Source organism: Apium graveolens, chromosome 8 (genome assembly GCF_009905375.1).
Source record: "Apium graveolens cultivar Ventura chromosome 8, ASM990537v1, whole genome shotgun sequence".
Lineage (NCBI taxonomy): Eukaryota > Viridiplantae > Streptophyta > Magnoliopsida > Apiales > Apiaceae > Apium > Apium graveolens.
In genome coordinates this window covers 249234096-249250439 of record NC_133654.1, presented here as the reverse complement: position 1 = coordinate 249250439, position 16344 = coordinate 249234096, and the positions used below count along the sequence as shown (strand labels likewise).

General features: G+C 33.2%; 1 protein-coding gene across 1 annotated transcript; it reads right to left on the bottom strand.

Annotated features, from left to right (window-relative positions):
* Positions 1–13136: 13136 nt before the first annotated feature.
* On the bottom strand, positions 13137–16031 carry LOC141677939 (protein indeterminate-domain 14-like). Its single transcript, XM_074484092.1, has 3 exons — positions 15475–16031; positions 14792–15191; positions 13137–14132 (listed from the first exon to the last, which is right to left on the bottom strand). The coding sequence occupies exons 1-3, from the start codon at positions 15593–15595 to the stop codon at positions 13355–13357; spliced, it is 1299 nt and encodes a 432-aa protein (XP_074340193.1). The 5' UTR covers positions 15596–16031; the 3' UTR covers positions 13137–13354.
* Between the last annotated feature and the right edge of the window lie 313 nt (positions 16032–16344).

Here is a 16344-nt window from a genome sequence, read left to right as displayed (position 1 = left end):
CGTCATTTTTTGATGTTATGATACATCTTATGGTCCACCTAGTAAGGGAACTGCGATTATGTGGACCAGTTTTTTATAGATGGATGTTTCCATTTGAACGCTTTAATAAAATATTGAAGAGTTATGTAAGAAACCGATTCTATCCAGAAGGTTCTATAGCTGAAGGTTACCTCAAAGAAGAGTCAATAGAATTTTGCAGTGAGTTCTATAGCGGGAGTAGTAGAACAACCGGTCTTTCGAAAGATGAAGAAAAAATTTCTGGTCCAATCGGTGGTGTGACTATGAAGTCAGTTACGGAAAAAGAACGAGATGAGGCTCATCTTTCAGTTCTTCGTAATAATTCGGAAGTGGAACCATATGTTATGTAAGTAAAACATAAAAAGTATACATATAATTGTTAAAGTTGTATTTGGTATAGTTTAGTCGAATTTGATGTAAGTAATTTCAGGTTGCATAAAAAATATTTGGAAGAGATTTATCGAGGGAAAAAGAAGAGTGTACAGTGGCTATTGGGAGAGCACAATCGACAATTTGCCGATTGGTTTGAACAAAAAGTTGGTTTACATTATTTTTCCTTCTCTTTTATTTTTATAATTCGTGTTTTTAAATTTGTAGCCACTTATATGCATCAATAAATTATATGTAGGTCAGTACAGAAATGAGGGAGAATGCGGAAGCCGTATCTGAAACTATAAGATGGTTGGCTGGGAAACCTTCATTTTCAGTTTTGACTTACGAAAGTTATGCTGTTGAAGGGGTCCGATACCACACAAAGGATCGAGATAATGCAAGGGTAGTTCAGAATAGTGGTGTGTCATTAGTTGCGAGGACAGTCCAAGTCTCTAGTGCTAAGGACATGAATCCTATAGAGAGTGATTTAAAATTTTATGGGGTGATCAGGGAAATATGGGAATTAGACTACCACGCATTCAAGGCCCCTCTGTTTTTATGTACATGGGCAACAAGTGACAAAGGTGTCAAGTCCGATGAACTTGGTTTCACCCTTGTCAACTTCAATCGACCAGGTCACAAAAAGGACAAATATGTCTCTGTTGACCAAGTCAACCAAGTATTTTATATTGAGGATCCAGTTGATGCTAATTGGTTCGTTGTGTTATCGGCGACAACTCGAGACTATCATGATGTTTACAATGAAGATGCTCCTGAAGACACCTCCTGGAACCCTCCCCCATTCTGTTCTAATATCCCTACATGTGACCCTGCTAAAATTGATGATGCAAGTATTTGTAATAGAAGAGAAAATGTTGAGGGTATATGGGTCAAAAAGTTATAGGAGTCTAGCTATATATTCTCCTTATTTGTAATTTTTCTTGTTATTTGTAATTTTTCTTGTTATTTTTAATGTATCTTGTGATCTCTGTTTTCTTGTAATTTTTCAATGTAGTTATAGAAGTCTATCTGTAATTTTTCTTGACAATTAAATGAGAATTTTATTTAATTTTCTGCATATCTGTTAGACATTATACCATGAACTGTGTAGTTGTTCTAATCCGTTAAATATTAGTTAATTTTTCAGATTAGAGGAAGAGGAAAGAATGGCACCAAAAAAGCAAATGCGAAAGCAATCAGAAAAGACTGCATCACAGAATCTTAGCGGTGGAAGCCCCAAGCGGCTGGAGGATGTTCCGAACAATGATGAAAACAATGAAGGGCATGCATCGGAATCTCAACCGACTAACTCAGAACAGACAAATACTACAACTAATACTGCTACAAGGAAGTCTGGGGGTAAGCGAGGCGTATGCGCAATGTACAAAGTGATTGTCAAGAAAGCTCGCGGGAAGAAAGTTAAAGTCACTACCAATGAATGGGGGATTCCTAATGGGGAAACTAGAGCCCGTTTCCAGTCTTACATTGGTATGTTGGCTAGGACTACGATTCCAATCGACAATCCTACGTGGCCAAATGTAGACCCTGAATTAAAATCAAAGCTTTGGTTAGATCTCCAGGTACTAGATCAATTGTAAAAAATTATTATCAAATATAGATCTTGAATATAAGTTTTTCCTGTTATGATTTTGTGAACTTGTGTTTTTTCAGGCTACCTTCAAAGTTAAACCAGAAATTGAAAACATGGTCCTAAAGTCAGCAGGCTCTAAATGGCGACAGTTTAAGACTGATTTGACGAGAAAGTATGTGCTACCATTTATTGGAGAAAAGAAGAAGCTGAGTAAGCCGCCAAGAGGCTATGGCTATGTTAGTAAGGCAACCTGGAAAAGGTTTGTGAGACAGAGGACTGATTCTAAGTGGAAGGTATGTTTTAATTCTGTAATATATGATTTTGGTGATTTTTTTGCATCGTCTGTTGTAATTTTTGTAATCTTGTGACATGTTTTTAGGAAATTCATGACACACAAAGTGAAAGAGTGTCTAAGAGAAAATATCATCACCGGTTGTCAAGAAAGGGCTACATCGGTTTAAAAGAAGATGAGGTAAGAAAAGTTCATTTAATTGTATAACCGTATTTAATTTATAATAGGTCAGTCCATAATAAATTAGAGTCCTACATTTTTTAGCCCTGGAGTTATTTGTATTACTGTATTTTATTTTATTTGTAACAGATAAAAAAAGGAAGGTTGAATCCGGGAGAAGAACCGGATAGAGCGATTTTTTGGCAAAAGGCTCGTAAGCGGAAAAACGGACAAGAGGTCGAAGAGGTCGATGAAGATTTGGCTGTTGTATGCGATAAAATTGTAAGTTTTAATTTTGGTTAAATTACATTAAAGTAGGCAAATCAGTAAAATTAGGACGACATAAATCAGTAAAGTAGGCGAATCAGTATAAATAGGACCCCTGTCAATGTTTTAGTTAATTGGTCTTTAATCATACTGATTACAATTATGCGAAATAATTATTATTTATCTTTTATTGAAAACTAGTTAACTCCATTTTGGTTAATTTATTTTCTTGTTAACAGAACGCATTGTTGGAAAAAAAGAAGAAGGGTGAGATTCAGTTTTTTGGTGCTGAAGATGTTCTGACAACGGCTTTGGAGAGTCGTGAGCATTCTGGGAGGGTTTGGGCTGTTGGAGGGTACATCACTCCAAAACAATACTTTAATTTGCCAAGAGAGCCAAAGCTTCGAATCACAAAGGCAGAGTTGATGGCCCGTGATCGACAAAGGGATGAACTGCTTGGAAAAAAAATGCAAGCTCTCGAGGCAGAGATTGATCGCTTGAAGTCAGTGATCGAAAGTGGAGGTACTTTTCACTCTCCAATGCCATCTGAAAAGGCAAGTTTCGATCCGGAAAAGGATAAAGAAATGAAGTCAAATCCACCACCTGCAAGAGGAGTTGTGTTGGTATATGAAGATGATGACTGTGTTTTTACAGATGGCCCAACTAGGCCTTCACCTCCTGGAAGTCACGTAAGTTATTTTAATTTTGTGAGCAACCTTGTCATTTATCTTACTAAGGTAAATCATTGTTACCTTAATTTTTTAATTTTGTTTATTTAAATATTATAGGCCCAACGATCTTGTGAGCTATCTGTCAAGAGACTTGAGAATAAGGTTGCATTTGGTATGGTATATCCTCGCGAGGATAATTTAACTGATTTGGTACATGGAGTTGATATACCAATTGGACATCAATGTGTCTCCGTTGATGGCCCCATAAAACCAGATGCCTTGCTTCCAGCTGAGACACGTGGTGATGACATGATGACTGTCCGCGATGCTCTAGGATCTTTTTTGGCATGGCCTGAGGAATTAATTAACTACACAAATGTTGCGGTATAATGAATAATATATATATGTATAATATTGTCTGAATTTTGAAATTAAATTGTTCATTTCAAGATATTAAAAATTAAGTGGTATGTACATTTTATTTTGGTTTTATATTATCATCAGGTGCAGAAAAAAGAAAGGCCCCGAACAAGTGCTGAAAAAATAAAAAAGAATGACGGGTTGCAGGATTTGAAGGCACAATTTCTTCAAGCAAAGCTAGGTGCGAAAGTGCCAAAGGGCTTTAAGCTGTTGTATAAACATGCAACAACTTGGATGAAAACTACCGGGGTCAGTATCCAGGTTCGATGTGAGCCGAATGTGTTTGGACATGAAAAAACAATTTATTTGTTGCATGAGAATGTTGTGTCTTTATTGGAGTTTGAAATGTTGGGCCAAGCAGTAGTTGCAAGTTACATGGCGTAAGTTACCTTTTTTTTCTTTTTAATGATCATTTTTTTTAATATTTGTAATTTTCCAGAACTTGCATTTTAACATCAGCACTCTTTCGATAGGCACTTGCATTCTGAGATTAGTGAAATACCAGAACTGGCGGAGACATTTGCTTTTATTGACCCCGGATCCACATATCACGTGAATGCTGATTTTGAAGCATACATTTTAAACCGGTTGAGAGAGGGTAACCCGGATCGCCTATTCTTTCTTCCGCATAATCAGAAGTAAGTACTTATTGTAATACTGAAAATTAAAAACATGGATAGTACAGTACAAATTTCTATGTGATGTGTCCTATCTGTCTTTGTTTTTTTATGAAAATAGTATGCATTGGATTTTGGTCGTTATCTGGGAAGGGGAAATATATATTCTGAATCCACTACCTCACCCGACACAATTTTCAGAACTAGAAAAGGCGTTATCAAGGTAAATTTTTATTAACGTAACAGTTTGGTATAATTGCATGTTCATTTCTGTACATTATATGAGATTTTATGTTTTTTATGCAGGGCTTTGAAAAGTTACAACTCTGAAACCGGCAGGGGCAACAAGATGGCCAAGGCAAAGTTTCTTAGTGTAAGTACAATAGATCGAGTACCTAATATTTGTGCTTAATATATATGATTTATTTGACATGCCTGATTTGTCTTTTAATTAATGAAATAGGGATCTCCTAAACAACCCGGTGGGATTGAATGTGCGTATGTAATAATGCGATACATGAAAGAAATTATCGATGATGACAAGTTGAACTTTGCTAAAAAGGTATTACCTTGACGCTTCCAGTTTGCTATATACTGAGATATGGTTACTTTTCGATATGGTTACTTTTCATTCATGTACTGAATTTTGTTTTTTTGGAATTTGTAGTGGTTGGCCAAGACTCGATCGTGTTACAACATTGAACAGCTAGATGAAGTTCGCATTGAGGCTCTGCAGTTCATCCAAGAGCATATCTGATCAATTCTTGTACTCAAGGTCTTTTCTTTTGCGTAGTCGTACATTTGGTAATTTAGACGGTTCTGTGTAGTAAGAATGTAAGTGTATAAATGCTGGGGTTGCTGTATAGGTTTGCAAATGCTGGGGGTTGTACATTTGGTAATGTAGATTCTGTAGTTTTTGAATGATTGATGCAGATGATGGGGTTGGTGTTGGTGATTTTTAGATGATTGATGCAGATGATGGGGTTGGTGTTGGTGGTTTTCGGATGATTGAATGGTTAAATGTATGAATGATTGACTGGTTAGATTTGTATGGATGCGTGTTATTCCAATGTTTTAGTTTTGGTTATGTAGTAAAGGACATCGGTTTTATTTATAACAAATGTCTATTAGTAACGAGTACATCGCTTTTTTAGAAAATTAGTGATGTAAAATTTTACACAATTTGGTCTATAAATTTCTTACACATCACTTTTAATTAAGAAAAGCTGATGTCAAAAAAGATAATGTACATCACTTTTAACCAAACAAAACTGATGTCAAAAAACGCAATGTACATCAGTTTAAGGCAAATAACTGATGTGAAAAACTAACATGTTCAAGTCTAAATGATACATAGACATCACTTCATTCTAGAAAAAACTGATGTCTATACGCTTAATTAGACATCACCTTTTATTAAAGAAACAGATGTTTAATATGCCATTTTACATCACCTCTGTCAAAATTATCGATGTTTTTGTGACAAAAAACATAGCTCAATATATGTTTAATATGTTTTAATAGGTGTAATTTAGTTATTAAATAATTTTGTTATAGCATTTTTTGTGAAAAATCATCACATAGATATCAGTGTTTTTCACTAAAATCGATGTTTTTGTGACAAAAAACATAGCTCATGATATGTTTAACATGTTTAATTAGGTGTAATTTAGTTATTAAATAATTTACTTATAGCATTTTGTTTTAATAATCAACACATAGACATCTGTTTTTTAACTAAAATCGATGTCTAATCCAGTATAGACATCGGGTATTCACCGATGTCTAGAATAGACATCACCGACATCAACATCGGTTGGGAAACAGCATAGACATCGGCCAAAAAGCGATGTCTATGGACTTTTTTCTTGTAGTGTAAGCTGTTTTGATGAACTTATCATCAAACCTATGACATATTCCTAACATACTATTAATGACTTGGTGTCATACATCCAATTTGTTGATGCATCTGAGAGATAAATGGGGAACTAGAGTGCAGGAACATAAATCACGATTAAAATGAAAAAAAAACTAGATACTGGTTTGATTATATAATGGCGATAATGAAAATATCTTCGAGTTCAATCAAACAACATATTGATGTGATTTATATAAACAATGATTATGTAAGTTTTGTAATAAGGGATCTACGATATCTACATTCTAATTTATTATTGAGTTCGATACATATGTACTAGATTTCCATCTATTAAAAGGTATGCATTCCTAAACTTTTGAATTTAAGTGTAACTATACACATATTTGTATTGCTTGCTCAGTTGTGCGCAATTATCTATCACCACTATTTTATCGTGCACCGAGGGTATTCATAGAAACTCTCTCCCTACTCTTCCAGAGTGGTGGCATGGTTGGCGTACATCTTATACATACCCTTCTTATACCTGGTTGATCAAGACACTGAAATAATTGCGATGATCTATTTCATTTTCTTCTATCCCGGGTCCAAAAAAATTGATTTACGATGCAAGATAACCGCCAAACCGCATGTAACTTTCTCCCCATGGCAATCTTCATCTTCCTCTTGCAATCACTTATTTCATCTTCGACCCTCGACAATCTATCTACCCATGACAGTGTATAGCATACCATTGAATGATGTCATGTTGATACAAATCAATGTGATAAATTTTCAGTTATACTTGAGCAGACAAAACCTTAAGATGGTAAATTTTCAAAATTATGTTAAGGTTAAATTTATTTCGAATAACATGGAGATTGAAGTTTGTTTGGCTTATAACTTATCGTCAAAAGAGAAGGGTAGAATTTGGAGAACCGATCTTATAATAAAGATGGTCTTATCAATTAAGATGCTCTTAGAATTCTTGACATTGGTTTTCTTCAATCATTGGGAAATGTGGTTATTGAATTGTGTATACAACAGATATTCTGAATAGTGCTTTAAAGGGCTCTTTCGGTGAACTTTCACTTATGTTTCAGTTGATAATTTATGCGAAAAGGGAGTGAAGTATTGCTACATAGGGCACGAGTATGTCATATTGGAGAGAAAAATATGGCTTAGAGAGCTGGAGTATGTCAAATTAGAGAGGAAAATATGGCTTAGTTTATGGGGTTTTCTTCTTTCCATTTTCTTATCTTGTGTATGGCTGGAGTAAATGAAATGTAATAAATGTGTTTTAAGGATAAATAATTAAATTTTCAAAGTTTCCATTCTTAAACTCCATCCACTCCTAACTACCTAAACTATAGTTAAACAACCCCTCCCCAGTTTGAGAATAAAAATTTTGCATATCCAGTTTTTTAAAAATATTCCCTCCAACTCACAATTATTTTCTTTAATATCATCCAATCCATTTCATTTTAATTCACCAAACAACTAAAACATAAGTATCTATGCACATATTAGTTAGGAAATTGGTTAAATCTCTATCGCTCCAAGCATGCTACTAAGTGGTTTGAAGGTTTGAAATTATCACATTTTTGTACTTAGTGCTATATTGGCTCTTGGTCCCTCTCTAATATAATTTCCTCAACTTGAACAACGTATTTAAATATTTCACAACGATGCTTATGACTTGTGTACCAAAACAAATTTATACAAGTTTATTCCTTATAATTTGAATAAATTGAGACAGTACATTATCCAATGTTACATTAATATATAGCCATGTCAGAAAAAATGAAAAAGTGAAAACATAAGAAGGCAGGAAAAATATAACTCAAATAATAGAGTTGCTCAGGTGAATATAAAATCACGTGATGATCAGATGAAAGAGATGCCAACAATATATCGATATTTATAGAGTTTTTAATATATTTCAGAATTAAAATCTGCAGCTGGATATTTTTAAATCTTCATATGTATATTTGATTCATAATATACTGCAAAAAGAAATAAATGGTATATAATATTATAAATAGAAAATTTTGAAATGTAACTAGTGCCATAAAATGTATAAATTCATCACATCATGATTTATAATCGCGGTCCTCATAAAACCATTTTCGTCCAAAAACTATTCTATAAAATCTTCTAATTTCCATATAAACTTAGTCGAAGAAAGTTCATTATACATATCACTTGGAATAAAATCGACATCAACATTATTATTATTTTGAAAATTTATCATTGTAGGATCTAAGAAATATTACCTAACTTATTTTTTTTGCTGATTATCCACCCATTATTTTGTGTCTCTGTATAACTAAAAATTATGTAGTAAATTTTTTATAATAACCAAAATATCAAATATTTTACAAAATGTAATTGATATTACATTTATATATATACAGGAATGGTTTTAAAATTAGTTTTATAAAATTATAATATTTCTTCTAAGAAAAATGAGTTATTGTGATTGAAATAATATTTTACCTCAGTCACTTAGAGAGAGATTGGGCTTAACCAACCACTACAGATCCAAAATTCTTAACGACTTAGCCCACTTCCGCACATGACCTAACCCGTGAACTATTCTTCTGATCTACTTTCTTTCGTGCCTTAATAAATCGATTTCTACACCATCCACCAATGATTTTAATTTTTATTATTGGTAAAACTTAAAATGAGAAAATGACACATATGTTATGGGCAGAAAAGGTAATACATGTCAATTTGCCGAATTACCAAGAATCATAGGTAATTTGCAGAATTACCTAGTTTGTGTCTTTTATGTTAATAATGTCAAGGGGACTGCATGAAATTCTCGAAAGCTCAAATAATCATTCAGATGACGTATGGGTTATAGATGATTTTTATGCACTGTTGGATGTAAGAGTTGGGCTAGTTGGCCTAGTCAGAAACCACTTACAAACAAGTCATGTAATGGTTAATGTATTCACTGAACAAATATTTATTGATGACCATCAAAAATTTAACGAATATTTATTGATGACCATCCAAAATTTAAAGCACTTGCTTAGTCATAGCGAATTAAGGAATACATTTTACCCAAATTTTCAAATATGAATTCTTTTAACTAATTACTTACCAGAAGGAGAGATGTAATTGCCCCTAATATGAAGATAATGTAATCACCAAACGAAACCTATTTGGGCCCAAATTATAAATAGTTTAGAAACAAGTAACCAAAAAAGTTGTTTCTTAGCCTATGTTTACATTATTAATATTATTGACTCCTTTTAGTAGCGAACATAACATGTGATGATCACACATATACATTATGCATATAATTCAAAAGCAACTTTCCATTTTGAAGCCTCTTGTGACTGTCTTTCCATGACCTTGTTTCTTGTAATCTCCATATGGGAAAATGATTCTTTTGGCATCACAAAAGTCTAAGGCTCTGTTTGGGATTGCTGTTAAAAATTGTTGTGCTGTTAGAAAAAATGATGCTGAAAAAAGTGCTGTTGTAAAAATCAGATGACTTGTTTGGTAATTTTTTTTATACGTATATGTGTTGATGCAAAAAATTAAAAATAATGATGCTTTTTGTAAGGTTTGATGGTGAAATCAGCATCTGCTTCCCGCAACAGCTGAAAAGCAGCTTTTTCTAAAAGCATGGCGGACTTACTTTCTCTAACAGCAGCTTTTAGGTCAAAAACACTTTTCCGAAAAGCAGATTTTAAATTTTACCAAACAGTTTTTTAACTGTTTTTTAGCAAAAAGCTGTTGTTGCTGTCTGCAACAGCAATACCAAACATACCCTAATACGTATAACTCAAAACCGCTTTATCTCTTTCTACCATCTTTTTGAGTATCTATCGGTTCCAAACCGTATGGTTGGCCAAAGCCAAAGTAGCATTACTTGGGCATCAAATAGTTTATAAAAAGTTAGAGAAAGACAATGATACATAAATGTAGTTCTAAACTATCGCCTTCATTTGGTTTTACGACAACCATTTTAATCTCCTGGATGTAATGTGAACGGCGTGTATTGAAGGGGAATAAATTTTGTACCGTATAAAAATCACATAAATTTATTTTAACTCGAACTTAGCCGTTACGTGTTCTGTCATATATCTATGACGACAACACACTCATTTCACTAATAAATTTTATTAAGGAGATAATATCAAATATTAAAAAGAGCCAAAATGAAAGAAAGATATGTTATCTCACTAGCAAATTTTAGTAGGGAGACCAAATCAAATATTGAAGAGAGTCAAAACCAAAGAAAAATAATATTATTCCATAATAGATTTTTGACCTCGAGAACAGTTTAGGAGACGTTTAAATCATGCGATTTTAATGCTTAACGAAAATGATATTAAAATCGTGAATATAGTTTTGTTAAATCTCATTTCATTTCGAATAATGAGGTTGAAATCTCATTATTTAAACAATCACTTACAAATCTTTTTCTTCAAAAATTACATGCAAATCCAATACAATTCTAATATAGATAGTACTTCTGAAAACTTAAAATCTAACCCGAAAACAATAATTTACCTAATTTATAATTAATAGCTTTACAACCCGTACGATGCACATGTCTTCATTATATTTTTATATCATTTAAATTTATAATAAATTTCTTTTTGGAGCATTATGTTATTAGTATATTTATAAATAATAATATAAATATTTATTGTTGACAGGATTCGAACCTGAATCTTGGATAGTGTATAAATAATAATATAAATATTTGATATTAGTGAGATTTAAATCTGGGAATTTTAGTAGTATATAAATAATAATATAAATATTTGTTGTTAGCAGGGTTCGAACCTGTGAGTTTGAACAGTATATATTCTTTTACTATTTGAATTTAACGGTTCTGATCACTTTTAATTTAAAAGTTCCGGTTATTGTAGTATAGTATAGTTAGTATAAATTGGCTGAATATTGGGCAAAAAATTCATTATAGTTTTTCCAAATTTAAGACAAAAGGGCACCCTACAATAAAAAGGGGTATCAAAAGGGATGCACGTGGTCCCTAAAGAAGGCACCAGGGGGGGTTAAAATAGAAACCCAGAAACCCAGCAGATGAAACCCAATGGTCCTGTGGTGGCCTTTTGCTTTGTATTCGATCGTGCTGAGAAATCAATTAACTAGACTTGGCACTTGGCAGTACCTTTTTCAAATTTATTTTTAATCAAATTTTCATCTCCTTTATACAACTTTTTGGAACTGTGCATCCAATTGAACTCGAAACGGTCTTTCAAAACTGGGTGTTGTGGTGTGTATGTTTCTCCAAATAAATGAAAGCAAACAGTAGTAACTGATAGCTGCTGACGCTAGGCTCTGCATGTGGTTAAATTGTAATTTTAAAAAGAGATGGTGAAGTTTTGTTGTTGTATATTTTTGTGTTCAAGTGTGTATTGTATTTTCTCTTTGAAAGGGACGAGTGCCTGTCATTTAACCATTCAACTGTGGCACTGAAAAACATGATGTCTGAATAAGCATTTATAATAAACAGAAATACATTGACAGCATCTCTCACTTTATCTCCTCAGACTGTACAGATCTCTCTTTTACATGTAGAGTAGAGCAGTAGCTTCAAGATTTGAAATATTCACACACAGCCATCATCTATTGTACAGTTCATTAATTCCCCACCCCAAAAATGGTAATTAAGCATTCCTATCTTTAAATTAATCTTAATTTTTAGAGGGTACGTAACACGAACGTTTGTGTGTAAAAGGATTTTTAGCGTATATATATATGGAAATTATTATTACGAAGACGGAAATTTTCTGCAGCATAGTACTCTCTCCGTCCCTAAAAACGTGTCCGTGTTGGATACATTTGCGAATACACACTTTTAATTGTTAATTTATTTAATTTTGTAATATTATTAAATATAAAAATTTTATTATATTAAACTACTCATTAATACGAATCCAACAAGATCACTAATAAATATATTTGATCTTATAGATTAGACGTAAATTAATAGTCAATCGCTTAATACTTATTATATTTTTCATTTTTGAGATGATACATATTATTATGTATATGTGTAAAAATTTCTATTGATTTTATAAAATCATTAAATATTTATATTATAAAATATTTTAGCCTAAAGATGTTTTTTATACTATTTCATCACACGAATTATAATTATACAGCTAAACTCCTTTTATTTACAGAAAACTGGGAAAAGCTATTGAGAATAATTAATGGTCAGTGATGACAAATGTGGAGAGAGCTGCAGGTTTTCCATTTCTGGCTTTTCTTTGATAACATTGTACGTACCATGTCACATGTGTTGATGTGTATGAAATTGTGTGTGTTACATGCAGTGCATGGTAAAAGTAATACGACTATAAACACAATCTCACGTGAGCGTTACGTTGTAACTTGTACAGTGTAGTAATTAGAAGAGCCTTTACTTTTTAATCATTCAAAGTTCTGAAAGATTTCAGTAGGCTAGCTCTAGCTCTTGAGCATCTTGCAGATTTTCTTTTGCTTGTGTATATCTCAATAACACAAAGTGCATTGGACAGCAATTTATGTAAAGACAAACATGTATGTGCGTAAGAATTGATACCTGTTGCTGAAAACTGAGTTTCAGAGATTATGTTAGATATGCTCTTTTTGTTTCATTTGTTGTATACAACTATAACTTACAAAATTACAGCTAATATAGTGATTTATACTATTTTTCAATTTATTTAATATTTTAGTCCTAATTGTCTTGAAAAATAAGTGTATTTATTTAAATAATGCATAACAGCCCTGAATATTTTGAAATTCTGGTTCCGTCACTCTTGTTCGTTCAAGATATGAGAATTTTTATGGCATTCACTGAAATGTATATATGACTTATTAATACCACAAAACATGAAATGAAAATTTGGACTTTGAAATATTTTATAGAAGGACATTACAATATCAATATCACAACAACCAAGCCAGCAATAAAAAAACTGCATACAAGAATCCCTAATGATAGAGCTTTTCATAGGGATGACATACATATAGACCAAAAAGCCACAAAGATAATGACAAACATTTGTGTATTTTATCATTAATAATAGTTGTTGAGTAGCTAGGTATTAGCTACTCCCCTTCACCTTCAGTTATAGCTGAATTAGACATGTAACTCATCCCAAGTGAAGTCTCATCAGCAACAGTAGAATACATAGCTCCTCCTGTTGTTTTTGTTGTGTGAAATCGTTGCTTACAAGCATGACATGTTATTTCCAACATTGTAGAGCTCATCTTTTTTGTTGCTTGTTCTTTTAAAATCTGAGCCTTCTCAAACTCAGCTTGTGCTTGTTGTCGAATTCTTTTCGCATTTGCAAACTCCATTTCCGCCAGTTCAATCTGTCTTTTTGCTTGCTTTCTTGCTTCTTCTGCGAATGCCTTCTCCTTCTTCGCGAACTTTAGTTGATCCTCGGTACTCAAAGCTAACTCAGTACTGTCGTTCACATCATTGCTCCCGATGGAAAGTTTCAAATGAGTTGCATGGTTTTCGTCGTGATTCTGATCAGATAATGGACATTTATTTGTAGCATTTGATGACATCGGTAATAATTGTAACTCCAACCTTTGTCGATGGTGCTGATCATGATCATGGTACGCAGGGAAACTCATCATGTGATCCCTATCCGATTGATGTTGCTGCCGAGGAGGATTAGGAGGAGGAGTTGTCATAGGAAATGATCTGAGCAATTTAGATATATTACTCAAATTGTTATTTTCGCTAGACGGGCTAGCACTTGATGCAGTACGAGAAGAACAAGCTTGTTGCTGATGCTGCAACATTACTTGTAAATGACTCGGCTGGACTCGACGAATAGTGCAAGCATCTTGGTGCTCAATGAAACTCTCAACTCTGATCAAATTGTAAATATGGGTGAAAATTATTAATGATTGGTAATGTGATTGGCTAAACGAGAGGTACTATAAAATTTAGAAAAATTATGAAATAAATGTAGCTAATTAGCTCGCACGTACAGCTGATGTGTTTAAAGAAAAAGAGGAAGAAGTTGCAGAATAGTACTACTGCAAACAAATCAGTCAAGAGAGCAATCAGAGCTTCATCTTACTGGTGTAGGGCTACCAACAAACAACCAATAATAAACTCATATACTACTGCTATAGTATATAGCTCTTATCATTCTCTACTATGACTATTTTATTAATTATTGCTATATTCCTTCCTAGACTTACAATTAATTTAATAATCTAACCAAATCTAGCTACCTACCTATATTTGTTAATACTATAGTTTAATCAGCACATTTAGTGTAATTAGACAGTATGAAATAGTGATTCTTGGCCACATAGATACAATTATAGAAGTTACTAACATGTTACATAAAATCTATAACTAATCTCTTATAGTAATCAAGCAAATACATTACAAACAACCGACCAGAAATTTCTGAAGATACCGCTAAATCAAGAGGTGTTAGTCGAAAGATTTCTAGTTGGTTATGATAATATAGTATAGATATTTAAGTAGGAGTTGAATTGAGTTGAGATAAGAACCTGGAAAAGACACGACCGCAGTCGCAAGAGTGGCCTCGTGTGCCACAAGTCTTGAGATGAGCCTTATAATCAGACTGAACAGCATAACCTTTTGAGCATTTCTCACACACCCACTGTTTGTTATTGCTGTGTTTTCGTCTAAAGTGCTTTTTGATCCCCACTAGATCACCCAGGGCATGGCAGGGATCATGGTGTAGACAGGTCGGTTCTGGACAGACAAACACCCGTTTTCGCACCTCCGGTGACTCTCTCTTGAGTAGCTTCCAAGGTACCTTGTGTCTGCGTCGATGCATCTGAAGATTTTGATCTCTTTGAAACCCTTGGTTACAGATCTCACAAACGTACCTGTCTGATTCAAGTAATGTCTTGGGTGAAAGCGATACAACCTCAGCATCTGGATCTACCAAAACAAACATAAAAATTCTCATCAACACTCCCATAAGATGATCATATCATATCGTATATTATACAATAATTATGCTTTAGTAGTATTCACGCATGAGCCGTTTGGATTGTGTGATTTCAATCCTGTTAATTAAAAAAAGAATAAGATTATAATACGTTTGTATTATAATCTAATTCTCATTAACGTTAACAAGATTAGAATAAAATCTCATAATTTAAACGGCAACTTTATAAGATGTTGTATGATTGCAGATTAGGGTAGTTGAGGAGTATCAAACCTGGAGTGCCAGCAGGTCTTCTTTTTCTTTTGTTGGAAACACCATTTTCAGAGGAGTTGGTGAAGGCATCAGATGAAGAAGAAGGACCAGCAGAGGCCGTCGCGTTATTATTGTCTAACATGGGATTGGAATAAAGAGAAACTAACGAATGATGAGTTTCTTGAAAATATAAAGGATAGAAATATATAGAATTGATTAGGAGAAGAAAACAAATCAATCAAATCTCCCCCACTAAGTTGTTGTACACAGAGCTATTGAAACTAGAGTTATTTTGCTGCAGCTTTATTCATACCAAGGGGGTAAGGCCAGACAATAATTTCATCGAGAGAGAGAGAGAAAGAGAGAATAATTGAATTAAAGAGAGAGAGACATGTTAGATAAGAAGTTGAAGAAGAGAGAAAGGAAAAGATATAGGTGCTTTGTGAAAATCAGCTTTCTTTCTTTTTGAGAGCTTAACTTTAAGCTTTTATCATTTCTTTTTTTCTAAGAACTTTCCTGCTTTCTTTCATTGACCCCCACCACCTTGAGCAGGTAAGGTTGAGGCAAGTCTTCTCCTCTTCTTTCCCTAAAATCATTTCAACCCTCGCTCAAAAGCCTGTCCATATAAAATTATAATTGCGTACTCTTTTTTTCTTTTGGTAAGCAATTATAATTGCGTATATACAACATATACATTCATTTCACTCGGTACATTTTATTAATTACTTCAATTATCACTGAAAAAACAGAATTTTTACCGACCGTAAATGAAAGTGTAAATTGATCAGTCGGTAAAATAGAGTAAATTTATCAAAAAAAAAATATTGAAATTTTTGTGAAGAATAACTGCACAAATATTAAAATTTGAGATCAAAGAATTTAAAAGTAGAG

Excerpts from the sequence above, each read along its gene's own strand:
- LOC141677939 (XM_074484092.1), bottom strand. The coding sequence starts at position 15,595 with ATGTTAGACAATAATAACGCGACGGCCTCTGCTGGTCCTTCTTCTTCA. Across the intron at positions 15,192-15,474 it reads AAGACCTGCTGGCACTCCAG|ATCCAGATGCTGAGGTTGTA; the intron begins GTTTGATACTCC and ends TTGTTTTGGTAG. Across the intron at positions 14,133-14,791 it reads TGCGGTCGTGTCTTTTCCAG|AGTTGAGAGTTTCATTGAGC; the intron begins GTTCTTATCTCA and ends CAATTTGATCAG.